Genomic DNA, 19,144 nt, shown 5'->3' with positions numbered 1-19,144 from the left:
ATTGAGCACACGTATCCAATCCACCACAAGCCTAAACCTCCACAACCCATCTCTCCTCTCCCAGCTTCCAGTTAAGAGATTCCTTCCAGCGCAGTGGGAATCATGTTTGGAAAACAGTAAATACCAGAGCATCATACAGGCAATAACAAAGCAGTGGCTGTTTGCTTTCATTAATCAAAGCTGCTCTCTACACATACACAAAGCTTGTTTTCTCTAGAGAACAAAGAAGTCACAGCATACTCAGAGGAAACAATAGAGTAAGGAAAAACAACAACAGCTGGCAGAAGCAAAGTGTTTTCTTTCCTGTTAGAAGAGTAAAGTCTCCTGTTTTGCCACCTTCTGATTTGTTTTTTTTAAAAAAACTTTCCCCCTTCGAACAGCAATAAAGTGGAACTCAGTCCTGAAAGCAGGAGGAGGAGAAGCCACATATTTTGAGAAGAAAAAGCTAGCTGGAATAAGGGGGAAACTCTGTGCTTCTACCCCACTCCAGCATCATTTCACCATGTCTTGCAGTGTGCAAAAGTGAGACGATCCACTGCAGCAACAGTTACGACCTTGCAGAGAAGCTGAGGTCTCTGGCACACAAAGAAGTCTCTGAAGGTGCTGCTGCAACTCCAGCAGAGGCCTCTGAAGAGCCTCCTGGGTTCCCTCTTGCTAGGAACAAGTTTGCAGCACTTGAACACACTGACAAAAAGCACCAACCTCTTTACAGTGAGGAGCAGTATGAAGAAAAGCAGAAGCTGTCAACTTGAAGATACTACATTCCCAGCAAAAAGCCTTCTAACTTCATCAATTGCTCTCTACCTTTACCAGTCGAGGACTGACCCAGTTGTAGGAATCTTAGTTCTTAAAATAACACTAGTTATTTTTGCATGAATGGAGCTAGTCACCAGCTAATGCTCACAGCAAGGTATTACTCTCCCACAAGGGAGGTATCTTCTCTGGAGCATCCCACTGTAAGAAACTATCAATAGCTCTGCAAAGCAGCAACATTCATTTTTAGGTGATCATAATTTGAACTGAATTATGCTCAGATAGATCTGTACTGGTGACCATTAAAGACCTGAATTCAATATGGAAAACTTTTCCCTCATCAGGCTTGTTAAAGTTGTTCAAAACATTAAAAACATTATATATAAAGATAAATTAACTCAGATTCCTTCGTTTCCAACCTGTTAATCACTAGCAACATCTAGTGGCCACAGGAGATTTTCAAGATGATCAAGGAATGCAATGCAAGGCAATCAGTTCCAAGCAATGTTTATCAACTTATTTACATGACTTGCTTTAATTACAGCAACACCAGCATTACAGAGATTGTCTCAAACGCTCGTGTTATTTCTGTAATTCGAGGAAATCCTCCTGCCTGACAGATTCAGCCCCAAGGGCACTTCAGGTAGCCAGGGATTGCCATCAGCACAGCCTCTGCTACCATGATCCAAGCACAGAAGCAGGAACCTCAGATCAGGAGTTCCCCGAAGCAGCACATCCCATTCACACAGCATGCAGGAGCATAACCTGGGAGATGGGCGCTCACGTAGGTAAAGAATAACTTTGCACATCGACCCCCAAGAGAGAATGTGCTGCTACACCAGTTTGAAGGGAGGAATAGGAAAACTCAGAGGAACTGAAGATCAATTCCTCCCATCCGCTCCTGCTCTGACAGCTTCTCAGGGGGCAGAATGCACAGTAAGGCTGGGACAAGTAGAACATCTAAATTAGACTAAAATATAAAACAGACGCAGACAGAAATCCCCATGAATTCCCACCGACTGTAGCAACTGCTTTTTACTATGATGAAGGAAAAAAAAATAAGCGGAAGAAACATACAGATAGTTTTATTGCTCACCTTTTATACAACAGCACACCTTCAGCCATTTTCTTTCACAGCTTGACAATGTTTATGTACACAAAAAACCCAGCAAGAAGCATTATGTGGCTTTCAGTAAAGAAAAAAAACAACGTTAGAACATCAAACTCAGCCAGGCTTTGTTTTCTGCAGCAATAATAAAAGGGCTTCCTCCAGGCAGGAACTAATCTTCCCAGGCCGTAGTGCATTTCTTTAAAAAGACAACCCCCAAAACAAATTGCCCTGGATTTGCTGAGCCAGTGGTATTAACTTGCAAATAAAATAATTTTCAGTTTGTCGTTTCTTCAAGCTGATTTCAAGTAAAGATTAGGTTTGGAGAAGGAGCAACTTGTTTTGGATGGATGCAGGTCAGTTTGAATTGCTACACCTAACTACAGGCCTACACACACTGTCAGTTCACAATTTAGCTTAGTTTTAAATGATCTTTGCAGGTTTTGGCGGTGGTCGGTCTTCAGAGTTGAGCAGGTGGGGAAAACTTTTAGTGGGAGATAAGGCTACAGAACATGGCATCCACAGCAGAGCTCACGTAACAGACAAAAACCCTGTTTGTCAGAGGAAGTTCACTGTGAGCACACACATGTGCATGTAACCTCTTCGTGACTAAAACGAGAGGCAAACCTCAAGCAAAAAAGCAGTATCCAGAACTGGTTTTAGAACATGTAATTGAACAATGATTAGGGGCAAAAATGCAGAAGTTCTATTGTGTATTATAATAGACAAATTCAATCAGACAGGTCTTGATATTTCTCTAAATCAAAGCAGAAGGCAAACACAGCAGGTAGTTTCAGAACAAAAGTGTTTTGAGCAGAGGGAAATCAGTCCAACACCTAAAAAGCATGGCTATCAGTTGATGTTTAGGGTGCAGTGATGATGCATTTAGTTCAGGCAGGTTGGGGGAATGTGGAAGAGGAGAAATCTGCAGAAAGTTGCACTTTGCTCAATGCAAAACATCCCACCCAAAGAGATTCTACCTGCCATGTACAAACCTGTACTAATTCAAGCAGCGATCAAGCCAAGCCTCTGAAACCAGGTTTCTGTTATGTGAGCTCTGCTGAAGCAAAAGTTTTTAGCAGCCTCAGCTCGTGAAGTGTCTTCCTTGTCCAAAGCCAGACTGATTATACTGATAACCTCCATGCTGGAAGTGCTGCTCAAACTGCCCCCCTTGATTGAAGTTCTGTCCACCTCTGCCTCCCCAGCCTCCTCCTTGACCTCCACGGCCACCACGACCGCCACGGCCACCCCTCCCTCCTCCACGCCCACCCCCTCGATCACTGTGGGACCCACCATCTTGGTATCTGTTGTCTTGCTGGTAGCCACCACCACCACCACCTTGATAGCCACTTCCTGAATATGGAGATGACTGGTAGCCACCATAGCCTCCTCCTTGGTAGCCACCACCACCACCACTGTGGTAGCCACCCGTCTGAAAACCGGCATCTCTATAGTTGCTCTCCCTGTAGCCGCCATCCTGGTAGCCACCACCTCCACCATCTGTCCAACCTCCCTGAAGCTTGTTTCCTCTTCCGCCTCCTCTGCCGCCATGATCATAACCACCACGTCCTCCTCGTCCCCCTCGATCATGGCTTCCTTGTTCGTGACCTCCTCGCCCTCCATATGAGTCATAGCCTCCTCTTCCTCCTCGGTCATGCCCCCCATGGTCATAACCTCCTCGCCCTCCATATGAAGATTCATAGCCACCTCTTCCTCCTCTGCCACCGCCTTGTTGTGGACCAGCCTCTGGTCTTTTCTGCCATGGTGGCATCTCAGGAGGTGGCGGTTCAATTTCATTGGGTCTTCCTCCTCTGTCTGGCACTCTGCCCATTAGCACCTGCAAAGGGAAAGGGAGAACTGCCGTAGGAGTTGTAACACCTCACAGAAGAGTCACACTTATGGATACACACCACAAACAGCAGTCGCTCAAGGGTTCTTATATCGAGAGGATTTCATCAAGGCAAACTTTTGTATGTTTGAATGTGACAGACCTTTGTCTCCGATTAATAAAAATTAAGATAACTGGAGATAAGTTAACAGGATACGGATCAGCAGCAGGGCAGTGTTGCATTCCTAGTAAAACATACTTGTGGTCTCATGATAGTTACACGTATCTTCCCATGGTGTAAAAGGCGGAGTGGAGTGGGTGGTCAAATCAGCATACCACCATTCCATCCTAAATTAATTAGAATATTACCTGAAATACAATTGGTACCCAAAAATGGAGAAAAGCATGCATGCACACCCATAAATCTTGAAACACCAAGTACACTGCTGTATGTAGCTACTGAGCCTCAAGTTCAGCACGTGTACCTTTGTGAGCCTATTACTCCCATAAAATCATAATTTTTGCAACAAGGGAAGTTGCTTAGTCTAAATTGTATTCCTACTACATCATTGCTAAAACTACACACTTGACTATAATCTAACCTGTGAGATCCTTGCTTTGTGATCTTAATACATTGTATTTACATAGACCAGAAACATAGTTACTATGTAGGTGTTATTTTAGACACAGTAACAGCAGTGTAATGACATTAGTAATTCTGATAAGGCCTACTACAACTGAAAGTAATCAAAGATATTTAAGCATTTTTTACTGACCCTAAGCAAGGACACTCTGAACCTAAACAGGTGAAACTGCAGTTCTCATAATGCAGTGATCCATAATCTGGAGTACAGAAACATAATATTTCTTATCCTTTATTTCCAAATTCTACTTACAATCCTAAAAAAAAGGTAGTATTTATTACTATAATCAAATTACTTAAATATTCATAACAGAACAAGCCATTTGTCACCAAAGCTACCTTATTAATGGCACATGCAGTCTTCTCTCGGATGGACCCACTGCTTGTTCTCATAATCTTTGACAGATCCTGCCGAGCTGCCAAAAGATTTGCAATGGAAATAGTGCACTTAGTAGATAAGAGGGCACGTTTTGGCTGGTAGACTTTAGCCAGTTTTTCTGTTTGACTCTGTTGGAGAGAAGAAAAGCAAAACCCGGTTAGCTAAAGTAACTGGTAAGCAATGGGACACCTCACCAAAAGAATCAACTCAACACTGAAGAACAAGACACCACTGCAAATAGAACAAAAATTAATATGAAAACAGTGAGAACTACTTTGTAACCAAGAATCACGGCAACAAATCTAGCATTTCACAAATTAATTTTGTAAGTAATACAGGAAACACTATTCTGACTGAACTGAAAAGACACTGATCATCTGACAGTTTTAAGATTAACAATATATACATGCAGACCATAATACTTTCAGGCAGTCAAACACAGTATAGAAGTGTGTCACGCAATTATATGAATTACTGCTAATGTCCAAAATATACTACAAGTGAAACACAACTGTGTCCGGCCTCCAGACCTCCTCCTATGCCTGCACCCTGACCCACATCCCTTCCAGTTATGTCAGGATCCCCCCATCTCCAACACTGCAGCCGCAGAAAAAGGCTGCATTAACTTTTCCACACTCTTCATTCTGGTCAGCTTCCTCACAAAGACAAGCCACCATGAGGTACTGGCAGAACTTATTCTAATTCAGTCCTTTGTCTCACTTACATAGAGTTCAAGCTGGAAATGAGATCCTACACATCAGCTTTGCCTTGTATGGAATCTCTCTTCCTCTACTGCCTTTTGGCATTAACCATACCGGCTTTTTTTAACACCTCAGAAGTACGACAGCAGTTTTCCAACTGACAGACAACAGAAATCTGTGCTACCAGCCATGACTAAGTACACCTCTCTTCAGTTATCAACAGAGTACGACGTGTGATGCAGTTAGGATAAGCCAGATTGCAATTCACGCACAGACAAAAGGGCTGCTTTTTGTCTGGACCCCAGATGACAGCATTAGGAACAGGCAAACCAGGTTTTCCAACATATCTCTTGACAGGGTAAGAACTTAAGAATAAATTTTAAAATCCTGTTTTCAATCTAAAGGCAGAAGACTGGAACTGGGAAGAATGGAGGGTATGTATTTCTACGTGACTCAGTGAGAAGTTTTTTGATCCAAAAGTTTCTACTTTCATTTTACAAGTTGAACCAGGTTTATTCAAAATGAAGGAAAACATGCACATTATTTACCTGATGCAGGCTAAAGACAGGAGAAGCAACAGTACCCCTCAGAGCAGTTTTTCCCTGGCGCGTTTGACTGAGCTCTGAGCACAGCCTTTTTGTGCTATAACAATATTCTTTTAGGTGAAACTTGTAATTTTTTAAACTTAAAAAACCACCTAGTAATAGACTATAAAGTTGTTACTTCTCCAGATAGTAAAGAAGTAACAAGTATTTAGTTATACTACTGTGTTCAGGTACCTTTCAAATTTTAAAATTAATTTAAAAAATACCACCATGTATTAAAGCATTGCTACCAGTTACTGTTAAAATAAACTGTCTGGAATACTAAAACCACATTCTCCAATTCTGTATTGTTATTGTCCTAAAAAAATTGAGATTTGCATTTCAATAGATATAAATGCATGTATATAACTTGTGTATTTTGTGAACATACTTCTTGTAGCTAGTCAAGCTGAGAATTCTCCAAGGAGAAAAAACTAAACCAAAAAACAACCCACCAAAACAACCCCATGGATTTGGATGCCAAAGCTGTAACACAATTAGAAGTCCCCGGTTTTTAACCTAATCTATACTTCTGTCCATTTGCATTCACTACTAAAATATTCAATCAGTTCTTCAATCATCTACTAAAAAACCTGACTAACACAAGGTTTAGGTGATAAGACACCAGTAGAAGTCCTGCTCAGGTGATGAAACAGAAAAGGGAAGATGTCACAGTTTATTATTAAACTACAGTTGCTTTTTGAAGATAACATTTATCAAGAAAAACCACTCAGTGATTCATGTGTCACAGTCTGTCACTAATAACTCAGTCTCAAACACTGCCAGCAGCATAATTAACAGCATGTTAGCAGATCTGGTTTAGTCCTAGAAAATAAATGATATGTACTATTTTTTAAATCCTGTCATTCCTTTTTCACTATGAAATTAAGGAAATAGGGAAACCATGTAATTATTTTTAAAAGCTGAATATGCATCACATACTCAGAGAGAACAGACGTCATGTCACAGCCACTTGCACGCTTCAAAGACAAAAGCAGCACATAAAATATTACCCTATGAGGCATGAGAACAAGTAGTGCCTTTGCAGCTTTTCCCATGTGCATCTGGGGAGTTGTGCTTGCAGACACACTTAAGTTAAGGAAACCTGATCACTGTGGACAGCACAAAGTAAGTTAAGGGATGGTCAACAGAAAGATGCTTTTCTACCATCACACAGACACTTAATGAGTCACATTACAGTACTCTGAATGCAAATGTCTGGATCAGTAATCTCCTCCTACTATTTTTTTCTCATGGCCTATTTAACTGTATGTTTTGGCTTTGGTATATAGTTACACACAGATCATTTTCTCATTTTGCATACTGTTTTAAAATCCAACAAATCAGTTTTAAATAAAAAAATTTTAGTCATCTTACATTGTCACAATCTTCTTCTGAAACTCCAACCAAAACCAAATGACTCCTGTGGTTATTATGAAGGATGAAACAATGAAACAGTTTTCCAGAGACACTTTTTATAAAGTGTTACCATCAACCAGGACTTCACAGCAAGTTGTTTGTACCTTAGCTCTATCTGACCAGCCAAAGGACTGCACGGTAACGTCCAAACGTTTGACTAACAGTTTTCTTCGAACTTCATATTCGTTGACTATGGCTTGATTAATTGCTTCAATTTTTTCCTGAAACAAAAATGTGCAAACTTAACCTACAGATTATACATAAAACATTTCTACTTAAGACAATAAACTATGTGGATGGAAGAGAGTAAGACACACAGAGATACTAAGCAGGGCTTAAGCCCCCAGTTATCTACCTTGTCAAATGGGCTCACATCAAGTTATGCCTGCTGACACTATTTCCCTGAAGGCTCTATTACCCTCACATTCAGCCTTCTACCATTTGTAACAGCACAGCTGTCTGTTTTTCACAAGGAACATAAGAACTGCACACACTGCTGAGACATTTCTCAACACCCACCAGGATGGAGAAGCAAAAGTGAGAAAATGCTACGTACAACAAGCTGAAGGACAGGCAAGGACCTAGGGACCAGAGTGCCCTTGCCTTTTTAAAGAGTAGTAAGGCTGAAGGACAAAGAGCAAAGACGGAGGACTAAAAGTAAGTAAAGTACTGTAAGAGGATCTTGATTAAAGCACAATCTGCATACAGACAAGACAAAGTGCCCGACAGGGAAAAACCATCACTAGAAACACACATGATAGCAGACAGTGGTCTAGTCAGAGCAACAGTCAAGATACGCACCACTAAGGAAATGATTTATGTATTGACTGAAACCTGGGCTGAAGGCAGGGAGTGGGGCCACTTTCAGCTTTAACAATACAAGCACTGAGGCAAGCAGACTGCTGGGAGTAAATGAGCTTCAGCCTTAAGCAAGAGACAAGAGACACTCAGCCATCCAGCAGCAGCCACAGCTTTGTGCTGGTGCAGCAGCAGTATCTAACCCCAGCACCATCCTTCTAGAACAGCAGGTGACAAAATCCAGCTGGAGATGATTATGGCTCTGCCACCTGGGTATACAGCCGCTTCCACCTGCACACTCACTGCTTCCTGGAGAAGAGACTTCTCCAGCAGCACAGCAAGAGAGGAGGAAATGATGGGAAGACTCACAGGTTAGCTGGAAAGAAGCCACAGGAGGGGATGTGACACCATCTCAGCAAGACTAGGTCACACAGACAGTGCTGGCAAGGTGCAGGAGAGGAAGACTTAAGCTACTGCATAAGCATGCAGGTCAGCACCTTGCCCATAAATAATAATCTTCTTTATTTTGGAAAATTTTTTCCTGCATCTGGACATACAGATTCATGAGCCTAAGATCTTATCAGCCGCTGAATATTTACTGTACTAACACATAGGTAAAATGCTGCAAGAAACTGCCTTATCTTTAAAAAGATATAAGAAAAATAATTTTGCAACATTACACACAGAATAAAGATCAGTACTTTATATATCTGAAAACAGGAAATGGGCTTTAACATCTGCAACTGCTTACCCAGTGAGCTGGTCCCAGTTGTTTCTTCAATAAAGGTTTTCCAACATGATTAGGTGGAACCTTTGCTAGGGTTTCCTTCAGCTGTTAGAAGACACAAAAATGTAAGCATTGGCTAAAAAAAATTAGCTTTTCAAGTTTCAAATTACAGGAGAGGACTCTTGGACAGCCATAGGCATGACAGAGCAACCTCCAATATCAAGTTGTTTTCTCTGGGACAGAGAACCAAGTACATTTATTTTGAAAATCAACAACTGTTATGTTTCTGGTTCTACTATAATTATTAAAAAAATAAGAGAAGGGACTATAGAGTAGATCTGCAGGTAAAAAAGAAAGATTCCATAAGGTAAAGCTCCCCTTGCAGACAGAGGGATTATTCTACACATCTCTTAATTAAGAAAAAACCCTACACTTCTATGAAAAAGGTTGTACTAAGCCCAGGTGAAATATAACACAGAATCAAAAGGAGAAAAATCTTAAATATGAAAATTCAAATTTAACTTGTGTTTTAAAAATCTGGGTACCACTAGGTTATCTTTCAAGATTTCTTAGGACTTCGTGGGGAAGAAATGGAGTAGCAGCGACAAAAACTTGGATCAAGGCAGGTTGGAGTTATGAAGGTTCACTTTTCCACTACTGCAAATCACATTTTTTAATGTCCTTGACTGTTAATTCCAGCAGCTGATTTAACACATTCAGTGACCTGGTTTTCCAAAGGTGCTAAGCCCAACTTGTTTAACTTAAAGATTTTAAAATCAAGTGCTTTTAAAGTAGCAGAGGTAGCTGTTCATTCAAGTATCAGCAATTTCTCTTTTTAATGTGGTGGATTATTAACAAAAAGAATCATTTATACAAAGATCCTATTTCAAACTGTATCACATATGTGCAAAGAAAAAGGTAGCTTGATTTTCACATGCTAGACCAGATTATTGCCATTCCAAGACTTACTTTTTAAAAAACAAAACTTTAGGGTGATCTTGTTACAACTATCACCTTACAGTCAAGAGTAAAATTTGCACTCTATGTTATTTAAATTTTCACATTTCACTCAACTTTGTGATGTATTTTCATTTACAGAATGATTTCTTTTTCAGTTTTTAGTTAGGCTTATATTGTCCTTCTCAAATACTACCAACATCTGAAGTTTTCAGACTGTAAGCACCACAGCTATGAAAGTTTTCTTAAAAAACACTTTGCAGGTTAGAAATTTCTGAGGTATTTTATTAAGATATAAGGACTGTTCAGGGTTTGGTTCTTTTTTCAGTATAACCACCTATGGATATAAATCAATGTGATAACATTCATTTAACCTTCAAGGCTACGTAAAAGAAAAGGAAATTAGTAAAACATAACAGAATTCCCAGCTTTAAAAGATTTTAATCTACTTTGTATTCTGTGTTTTTACCAGCAAAACTTGCTAGCATTGTTCATTGTTATGACTATTTTCTACCTTTTAAGGAAAATGGAAGCATAGATTTCTATGTGTCTAACTATTTAGTGCCCATGACAATGCTAACCCCAGAAAACAAACTGCTTCCATTCCACACCTTGGACTTTTGCTGGAAAACCATCCTCCTCCTCTTAAACAGGTGAATCCAAGCTAATTTCTCACAAAGAAATGAAACACTCTTTTCAGTTGCTGGTATTTGTTTAAGTACAATGCAACTAAAAGGTTAGCCAAAAAAACTTCTCTGAAAGTATATTGGGGAGCTTTGCAATCGTCTCTGTTCTTTAAAGTTCACAAAGGTTCTCTTCTGCTGTTCTGCTCTCCTCTATCATGCAAGTTATTTATGGTAACTTTTAAACTTTCTGTCCCTCACTGTGTGGGACAGTGTCTGTGCACTCGACAGTCCACTCCACTTCTCTGCTTTATAAAAATTACTGACAAAAGTAAATTTCTTTTAAAAAAACCCACAACTTGGAGAACACATACATGTAAAGGAACAAAAATAAATGGAACCACAAGAACTGGTGAAGCCTTAGGGAAAAAGTGTAAACTTTACTTTAGTTACAACACGTTTTAACCTAAACTTTTTTAAAACATTAGGTTCCTAAAAAAATTGTTTAGGTGTATTTCTTGGCATACATTCCTCCTGAGGCCTAAGATCAGCATGTCATCTGCAACAGGTGATGACATTAAAGCCTACAGCAGAGTAAGAAATACCTCACCCCATAAGGCAATGGTAGCAGTAGTCCCTGACCTCATGCCTTGGCATGGAAAAAGCCTTTAAATATATTTTCAAAATCCTGACTCTTGGCATAATCAGTAAACCACATTAACTTTCCTTCACAATTCAAACACTGGAGATTCACAAGAGGCAAATCTCTCCCTGATAGCAGAACTATTTTCTAATCATAACAGTAACATCATAAATACTCTAGTTTTGTTCCTTTGGATCTTACTTTTTTTTCAATTCCACTGAAGAACTGGAACATCGTTATGTTGGCTGGAGGCTTGGACATGCCTAAAGCAATACATATGCCTTTTAGCTCCTGAAAGACTTCACTGCCACCTCCTTCCTGTGCTTTTTTAGGAGGGGCATTCACACACAGCATTCTGGCAGCTTCCAGTTCTGAGATGAGGTATGCTGGGTAAGAAAAATTAGATTTCAGCATCAGATATAGCCGAGTTAAATTATCTTAGAACCAGTGAGAACTCAAGTGCTTACAACCAACAGATGTGCAAATGGACTGTTTTAGAAAGAGTTAGGGCTATCATTTTGGTATCTGCAGAATGTCCGTATTTCTAATAATCACTGAGCCCAATGTTAGTAACACAACAAACAGGAAAGTTTTAGTACAACCAATTAAAGCCTGAAAAAAATCCCCATGATTCCAACAGGTATTAATGGCAGAGTTCAACAGAGCACAGCTCTTTTCCTTCAGGCTTTGCCCAGCAAAGACAGGAGACTAGGAACATGGAAATAAGCAGGATGAGGGACTAGGGCATGCACTTTAAGCTAGACAAGCAAGCACTCCTTGAGGCTCTAGGAAACAAAGCAAGAAAAAGAGTAGAGAGAAGTGAAACGTTGCACGAATCTCCTCTGCTTTCCTAGGCAAGACACAGAGTGAAAAAATAACCCCACTTTTAAAAATACTACTGAGAATTCAGGTTTATAATAACTCCAGAAAGGAAGGCAGTAACTGATGAAAGAGAAGCTAGAATGCAGTGCTCTTCAATACCAGAACTGTAAGAGCCTATCATCACATTATAACTCCTTTACCAAACAAAAAAAAACACCTAAAATCACATTAATTTCTGAACATGGTCCACATCCAAAATTTCCTCATTAGCTGCAGGCTACAGTGATATAAATTTAGTGCACAGCCTTTGCTTGCAGTTGTCACAACTTTAAAGTTTGAACTGAAAAAAATGCACAGGTATTAACAGTATTTTTATCATGAATCATACCTGAGTGATCATAATTATTTTTAAAAATAAGGGTTAAAAAGTAGATACTGCACTGATAGACTTGTGAGCAAGGACGTAAAGCCATGGCTACACAAAAGCAGCTTACTACCTATAAAATTAGGACAGATCAGAAGATTAAAAAAAAAAGCATTTTAATGATCTCTAGAATGTCTTCTGCTAAATACACTGAACACTCTAAGAATTTTATCATTTATAAGATATGTAAAACAGTGACGAATCCTTCTTTCAATGATACTTTACAGAGATTTTTCTTATATTCAGCTTTCAACTATTTACACTCCATTAGGACTTTCTGAAAAAGAAACTAGCAGAATTTTGTTTCAAGAATTCAGAAATCACATTCAAGCTATCTTCAACCTCCTCTGATAAAGACTGAAATTTTTATGTTTTTATCACTGTAAGACATAAGCATTCTCCAGATAGTGATTCTTTCTTGCTGACCTTTTTGGAACAGGAAACTCTTGTACCTTTTATTTTCACAGATGCCAGTACTTAATAGCGTATTCTAGTGATGCTGCACACCAAGACAATCCTAACTACTTACATTTACTTGGTGCTTACTTCTACCAGCAATACTGCTACATCTTCCAACTGGCATAAACTGTGCTGCATTTTGTTAAAATGTAAAATACTCTGGCATTCAATGAAAAAGTGTTATCTTTTTCCTGAAAAAAATCTGGTTTTATGGCTCACATACAACAGGATACCTAGTAAGTTAGTTTAATGTAGGTAAAGAAAGCTATGCAAAATTTTAGGTATTACTATCATGGTACACACAAAAGGAGTTTGGCATCTCTTTCAATTCCACATTTGACAGTAAACATAGTATTGCTGCCAGACAGGATACCACAGTTCAACTGCTGAACATGGCCTTATATTACCAAAACGCACATCACAGAGGACCTCTGGGATAAACTGTGTCACAGGCAAACCAAATCTGTTAAATGGCTTGGCTTACAGAGAATAAGCTGACGGGCAGATTGTTTGAGCTATAAAATATTTTAAATGTAGTAATTACCTCACTCCATCTGACACTTTTGAACACACTATCAAAACAAATTCAGATTAAGTCTTACTACTCATCTTTCTCCTTCTGTTGAGATACAGGAACCTACTCTGTAATTAATTTCTTACATCTCAGCTGAGGACAGAACTAAATTTCTGTTGAAAAAAGAATCAGGAGCAACTGAGGAAGCAAATAAAACATTAACTTATGTTGAATTTAAGGTCAGATTAAAATTAATATTACAATTTCTAACTCTGACACTTGTAAAAATATTTTTTTTAATGTGAATCAACATTACACACTTTTTCCAAATCTAAGTACCATTTCTTCTCCTTTAACAAGAATAAAACCAGTTCAAGTATTGAGAACTGCTGGGTGGGAAACTAAAGGGAAGATATCACCATTACTACTGCTAATTCCTTTTCAGTCAGCAGAAAGCAACATTGAAGCTATTTACTAAGGGAGATGATCAAAAGAACTGGGAGTTGGGATAAAACATTTTCTTTTTTGCAACAATTCCAGTTGTTGTCAGAATGCAGGAAAATGCAAGTCTTTTTGCACTTTGCAAATCATCATGGTTGGGGCTCCAAAATGATGATGCAACTGATGTTAGTGGTCTTTTTTTACAACCCTTCTGAACAAAGTTCAGTGGCTAAATCCTGGCAGAAGTCTTCAAATTGTTCCCTCTTCAGAGTACCTTCTGAGAAGTAATGGGACAGGCTTTTTGCTAGTGAATGTGAAAAAGGTTAATACTCACAATATTTTCTATCATATACTGGCTATAAAGTGACTAGTAAGTTTATGACACCTAAAACTATAATACTGTGACACTGTAAACTACAGGGAAAAAGAATTCATTCTTTTAGGTAACTGGTTTTATACATTGTGGTAAACAAAACAGTATCTTCTTAAGTTTCTTGCACAAAACCAGATTTGCTTGCAAGTATCCTTTTAACTTACTAAGCAGCAAGAGACAGTTCTTTTGATTAAGAAGGCGTTTTGTCACATCTCCTGATGTTAATGATGCATATGGACAGTTCATTTCAGCCAACAACCCGCTCATTTCAAGTTGAAATTCTTCTGCTTCATTTGGACCTTAGAAGGAAAAGAACAATAATTTGTTTACAGGTTATATAAATATGTATCTCTCTCTATGATTAGAATGAATTAGGTCTTTTTAAAAAAAAAAAAAGCTTTGCTCCAGTTGCTTTTAATGGAAGCAAAATGCGTTCTTTGAGTTTCTCAAAGACACCGCACAACCTATTTGGAGCCATGATATTCCTCATTATTGTAAAACTACATTTCACTGACAGCTTTTCCCAGCCACAGCCACCAATGGCAACTTCTACAATGAAAAGTGCGATTAAAAACATTACAAATTTTACAGAGGTATTCTAAATATCAGTTAACTGTTCCCACTACAAATGTATCAGATAATGCTGATAAAGTCATGAATAATATGGTTTATAAGCCCTCATGTTTTTACTACCTCTCCCATTTGTCAATAGATCTTATTTTGTACCAATATCCTTTAAAAAATAATTAAGTCATGTGAGCCAAAGCTTGGGATGATATTTGTGTAAGAAATTAGTGAAACTAATCTGAATTTGTTAAGCCAAGTTATGCAAAAAAAATATTGATAAATGAGAGTTTTTCTTCCTTTGAAAAGGGACTTCAACCCAAAATGTCTGTTATTTATAAACTCAAATCACACAAAATGAAGGTAGTACTTGATGGTACTAGAGATAAAATGTTTCTCTACCCTTGTGCTTAGAGAATTAGAAACAGGTGTTAGAATAGTTCTGGATCATATTTTCACACCAAACATATAGTAGGAACCCTATACTACTAGAAGAGGTGAGACGTTGTATTGTTACAGAGACAGGGAGTCAAATACACTCAAAGAAGAAAGGATGGATAAGTACAAAACAGAAAGAAAGGAAAAGAACAGATGTTAGGGTGAAAGGCAGCAATCTTAGGCCACTGAGTAGATTGAAAGTCAAGCCTGTAAAGGCATTCCAAGTTAATACACTAGATATTCAGAAGCAGACGTTATCATACCAATTTAACAATTTAATCTGTAAAATTATTTGACTGAAAATAGCATTTTTTGAAAACTAAGGTTCGCTTCCTCCACCAAAACAATAAACAAACATGTTCAGGCTCCTTCTCACAGTGTTGCATAAAGAGGGGAAAATACACAGTAAGCACAGAGTTAAGGTAACCACCAATAAAAGGAAAATATGGTTACTGTAGTCATAGGAATGTTGCCTTGACCAGTAGGTATTTCTTACAATAAAATTACAAACAGAAGCATTGAATAAAGGTATTCTCACAATCTAATTAAAAAAAAATCCAACACTAATATTTCCTTAAATCCATCCCAAGAATTTTTTTTAAAAAAAAACAAACCTCTATGGTTGAGCAATTCAAAGAAAAAGCTGCTTTCAGAAGAACAACGGTTTGATCTCCACTATTATTTCAACCTCTACTGGCTGTTTATTAGACAAGTTTGAGGTGGAAAATATCCAAAATCTGACAGCGTGCAGATGATACTTTCTGGTACAACAGATTCAGCGAATGTCAGCCCAAATCTTTATGGTATGCAAGAACACACGTTATGTGCACATTTGTGCTAGAGTTATGGCTACTTACTGTTAGTTGCCTGCACATTTTCCTCTAGTTTACAGAACAATCGTAACTCAGACACCAACCAAGCACAGAGTTTGGTGAATTCAGGGGAACTGGCTCCACGAGAGACGGCCTGAGCCAGCGCTCCATCATCCAACAATGGACCTTTGTAACTGCCAAGTAAAACAAAAGCACAGTTTATTAATGTTTGCTATGACCAATGTCCTGTGATAGATTTATTTTACGCTCTATACATATTGAGAGCTACACCCTCATCACATCTGCAATGCTGAACATCTAAACTGATAAGATTCCTGCACTGAACTGTAAGAAAAAGTACACTGAAAACATCTGAGTAAACCCAGCATTTCCGTGCACGTTAGCTTACCGCCAAAGAGACTGTGTCACAAAATAACATCATCAAAGGTTTCATCCTGGAGAATGTTATCACATACAGCTGCAACTTCTCTGCCTCTGTCTCCCGAAAATGTTACTTACAATATACCTATCTAGGGCAACTGCAGTTCCAAACTATCATTTGTGAACACTGCTTTACAGTATGTTGGATGATTACTGCTGAACTAGTGCATCTTTTATAACATTTCCCATCGTGTATTAAAGAGTTGCCAAGGAAAACAAAGCCTTTGATACAAATGTTAGAAGAGTGATCTGCAGAGTAACATCCTCTTTTGAAAAATTACCTTCTTAAATGGACACAAGAAAAATAGAGTTAGTTCTTCGTAGAAACATAATAAGCCAAAATGAGGCCTAGCGTAAGAAAGGAAAAGAGTCTGCAGATAGGGTTTGAGCGACATTGTTTTCAGGACATCTGTGTACTTATACCCTGTCAGGGGGAGGTGGAAGAGTAGGGAGAAGACTGCCTTATTAACCTGGTAGAAGCACAGAGTCAGAGCTTACCAGAGTATTTAAGAAAAAATATATAGTATTACTTTGATATATTGCACCCAAAACAGACATCCAAGAGCGAGCATAATGAACTGAAACCCCTCTTTTGAACTTCCAGGTAAAGTCACCCACTATGTCACAGCAAGCCAGTGAGTCCAGTCAACTCTTGGCAAACCTCATAAGTTAAAAAACAAAACAAATCAAAACAAAAAACCCCCAACCAAAAAAACCTCCAAAACTCTCAAAGAGCAAGATAAAATGTTCTTCTCTGCTATTTTTGTGCTTACTATCACACATAAAGTGTTTCATTTTCACTGTAACAGCTTGTTACTTCATCCAACCAAAATGAAGAAGCCACACTCAAAAATAACTTTTACCTCATGGAGCAGCTTGATTAGTGACACAGAGTTAATCTACTGGCAGCTGATGAGAAGCTGTAATCTGATGTACTATATCCCTACTACATTGCCAGTGGGCCAGACAACTCCAGCAGGCTAATTAGAGCCAGTTTAAGTCCCGTTCCACAGATGTGTTGGACCTACACGTGTATGGGAACATATGGGACTCAGAACAGAAACATTCAGTTATAGATCACAGCAGAAGGGAAGCAATGACAAGCCTTTTGCTTTGGCAGGATCTGGATTTAAGTCACTGGTCATGTCAGAGGCCCCTTTTCTAGAATTTTTCTTTGACAGATATGACATCTTGACTGTGTTATCTCTGATAATTGACTTCAGCTACACATCTATTTGGATGGTAATGCAACTTGCAGATTCCCGACTGCAAGCAGCTTTTTCCATCCATTCCTGCCAGTGGCACATGTTCTAGAGCTACGCTCCTCCTTTGGTAGTGTTATGCTGCCTAGTTTGTTTGGTTTTTCAACAGTTCAACAAACTGACTTACAAGGCAAGAGGCCACTATTTGAACATCTCAAACACAAATCCAAAAAGTAATGATTCTTTGACGTGTGATACTATTTTAAAATAATCAAGTAATACATTAGAAATGTTTTCAGTATCTGGTTAGAAAAAATAAGTTGAACTGTGAAGGATCATGGAGCTACTACCAAAGCTTAAAACCTCAAACACCCTAGTCTTTCAGAAGTCATTTAGGCACACACAGTAGTTTTCCCAGTTGTTACCAACACTCCCAAGTCTTTCACCCTCCAAACTTTCTTCCCAATCACTGTTCCCAGTCTTGGTTGAGATTACTTATTTTTTAAACTGCTCTCATTGTTTGCTTTATTTATTTATGTCAAAAATCAACAGCAACAGCAACTCTGTCTATAGTTACACAGAAAAGGAACACAAATCCCATCTCCAAGCCAATAATATCCTTTTAAATATACGGCAGTAAAAAGAAGCTGATCATGCATCATGGCAGAGAACTTTCCACATTTCAGTCAGAGAAACACCTGCCAAAACAGAAGCTTATTTGTCAAGCTTTGGAACTATCATCACCAACTTAGCCTGGAAACACAATCTTTGTCACAGCATAATGCCTCTAGCCGCAAAGTGATTTATGGGAATGTGGCCAATGTGAGTAAATACAGCTATTTGCATGGAACCAGCAGCAGTAAAACTGTAACCGCCTCTTGCCTGAACTCTCCTCAGTTTACAGACATGCAAGCTTAAGCAGGGCACGTTCTCCCTGCTCTCCCTTTTCATATTTATATAACCTTTGCTGATTCTAACAGAGTCGCAGGTTTAAACAACAAAGGTTTCCTGTGTTGTATTATATTTTTTAAAAAGGAAATAGAAAAAGTACTGTGTCAGGAAAAAAATACTGTGTCATTTGCATTGTTTTCTATTATTTTTCACTAAATATTAAGTCTAAAAGTTTTCCTCTCCCCTGACTTCTCTTAAAAAGTTCCTTTTTCCCTTCCCCACCCTCAGCTAGGACTGCTCTGTTGAACAGAGTGGTTACCGACGAGGGGGCTCCAAAAGAATCAAGGAGCTCTGCACGAAGGAAGGGGTGAAGTGTTCCCACAGGCCGTACAGCTGCAAAACTCCGTATCTGGCTTGGCATTTTTCTCCAGCCCCAGCCTCGCTACAGGGGCGGCACCTCGGCTCTGATGAAAAGGCCACGGTCCAGGCGCTGCCCTGGGCCACGGCTCTCCGGGGGATGACTCCGGCCTCATGTGCCCAGGGCGGACAGCGGCGCCCCCCACGCCAGGGGCCCACAGCGGGGCAGCCTTCCTCCTCCTG

At 39.1% G+C, this 19,144-nt stretch overlaps 1 protein-coding gene across 1 annotated transcript; it reads right to left on the bottom strand.

Annotated features, from left to right (window-relative positions):
* Positions 1-1,823: 1,823 nt before the first annotated feature.
* Positions 1,824-16,242, bottom strand: FAM98A (family with sequence similarity 98, member A; the record flags this gene model as incomplete). Its single annotated transcript, XM_010194312.1, has 7 exons — positions 1,824-3,698; positions 4,672-4,839; positions 7,520-7,636; positions 8,965-9,045; positions 11,365-11,549; positions 14,361-14,495; positions 16,056-16,242. Coding segments are annotated over 7 exons (1,626 nt in total), but the record flags the coding sequence as incomplete, so codon positions are not given.
* Between the last annotated feature and the right edge of the window lie 2,902 nt (positions 16,243-19,144).

The sequence above is a fragment of the Mesitornis unicolor genome, unplaced genomic scaffold (genome assembly GCF_000695765.1).
Source record: "Mesitornis unicolor isolate BGI_N332 unplaced genomic scaffold, ASM69576v1 scaffold8491, whole genome shotgun sequence".
Classification (NCBI taxonomy): domain Eukaryota; kingdom Metazoa; phylum Chordata; class Aves; order Mesitornithiformes; family Mesitornithidae; genus Mesitornis; species Mesitornis unicolor.
Note: the sequence above shows the minus strand (reverse complement) of the source record. Positions and strands in the feature narration are given on the sequence as shown.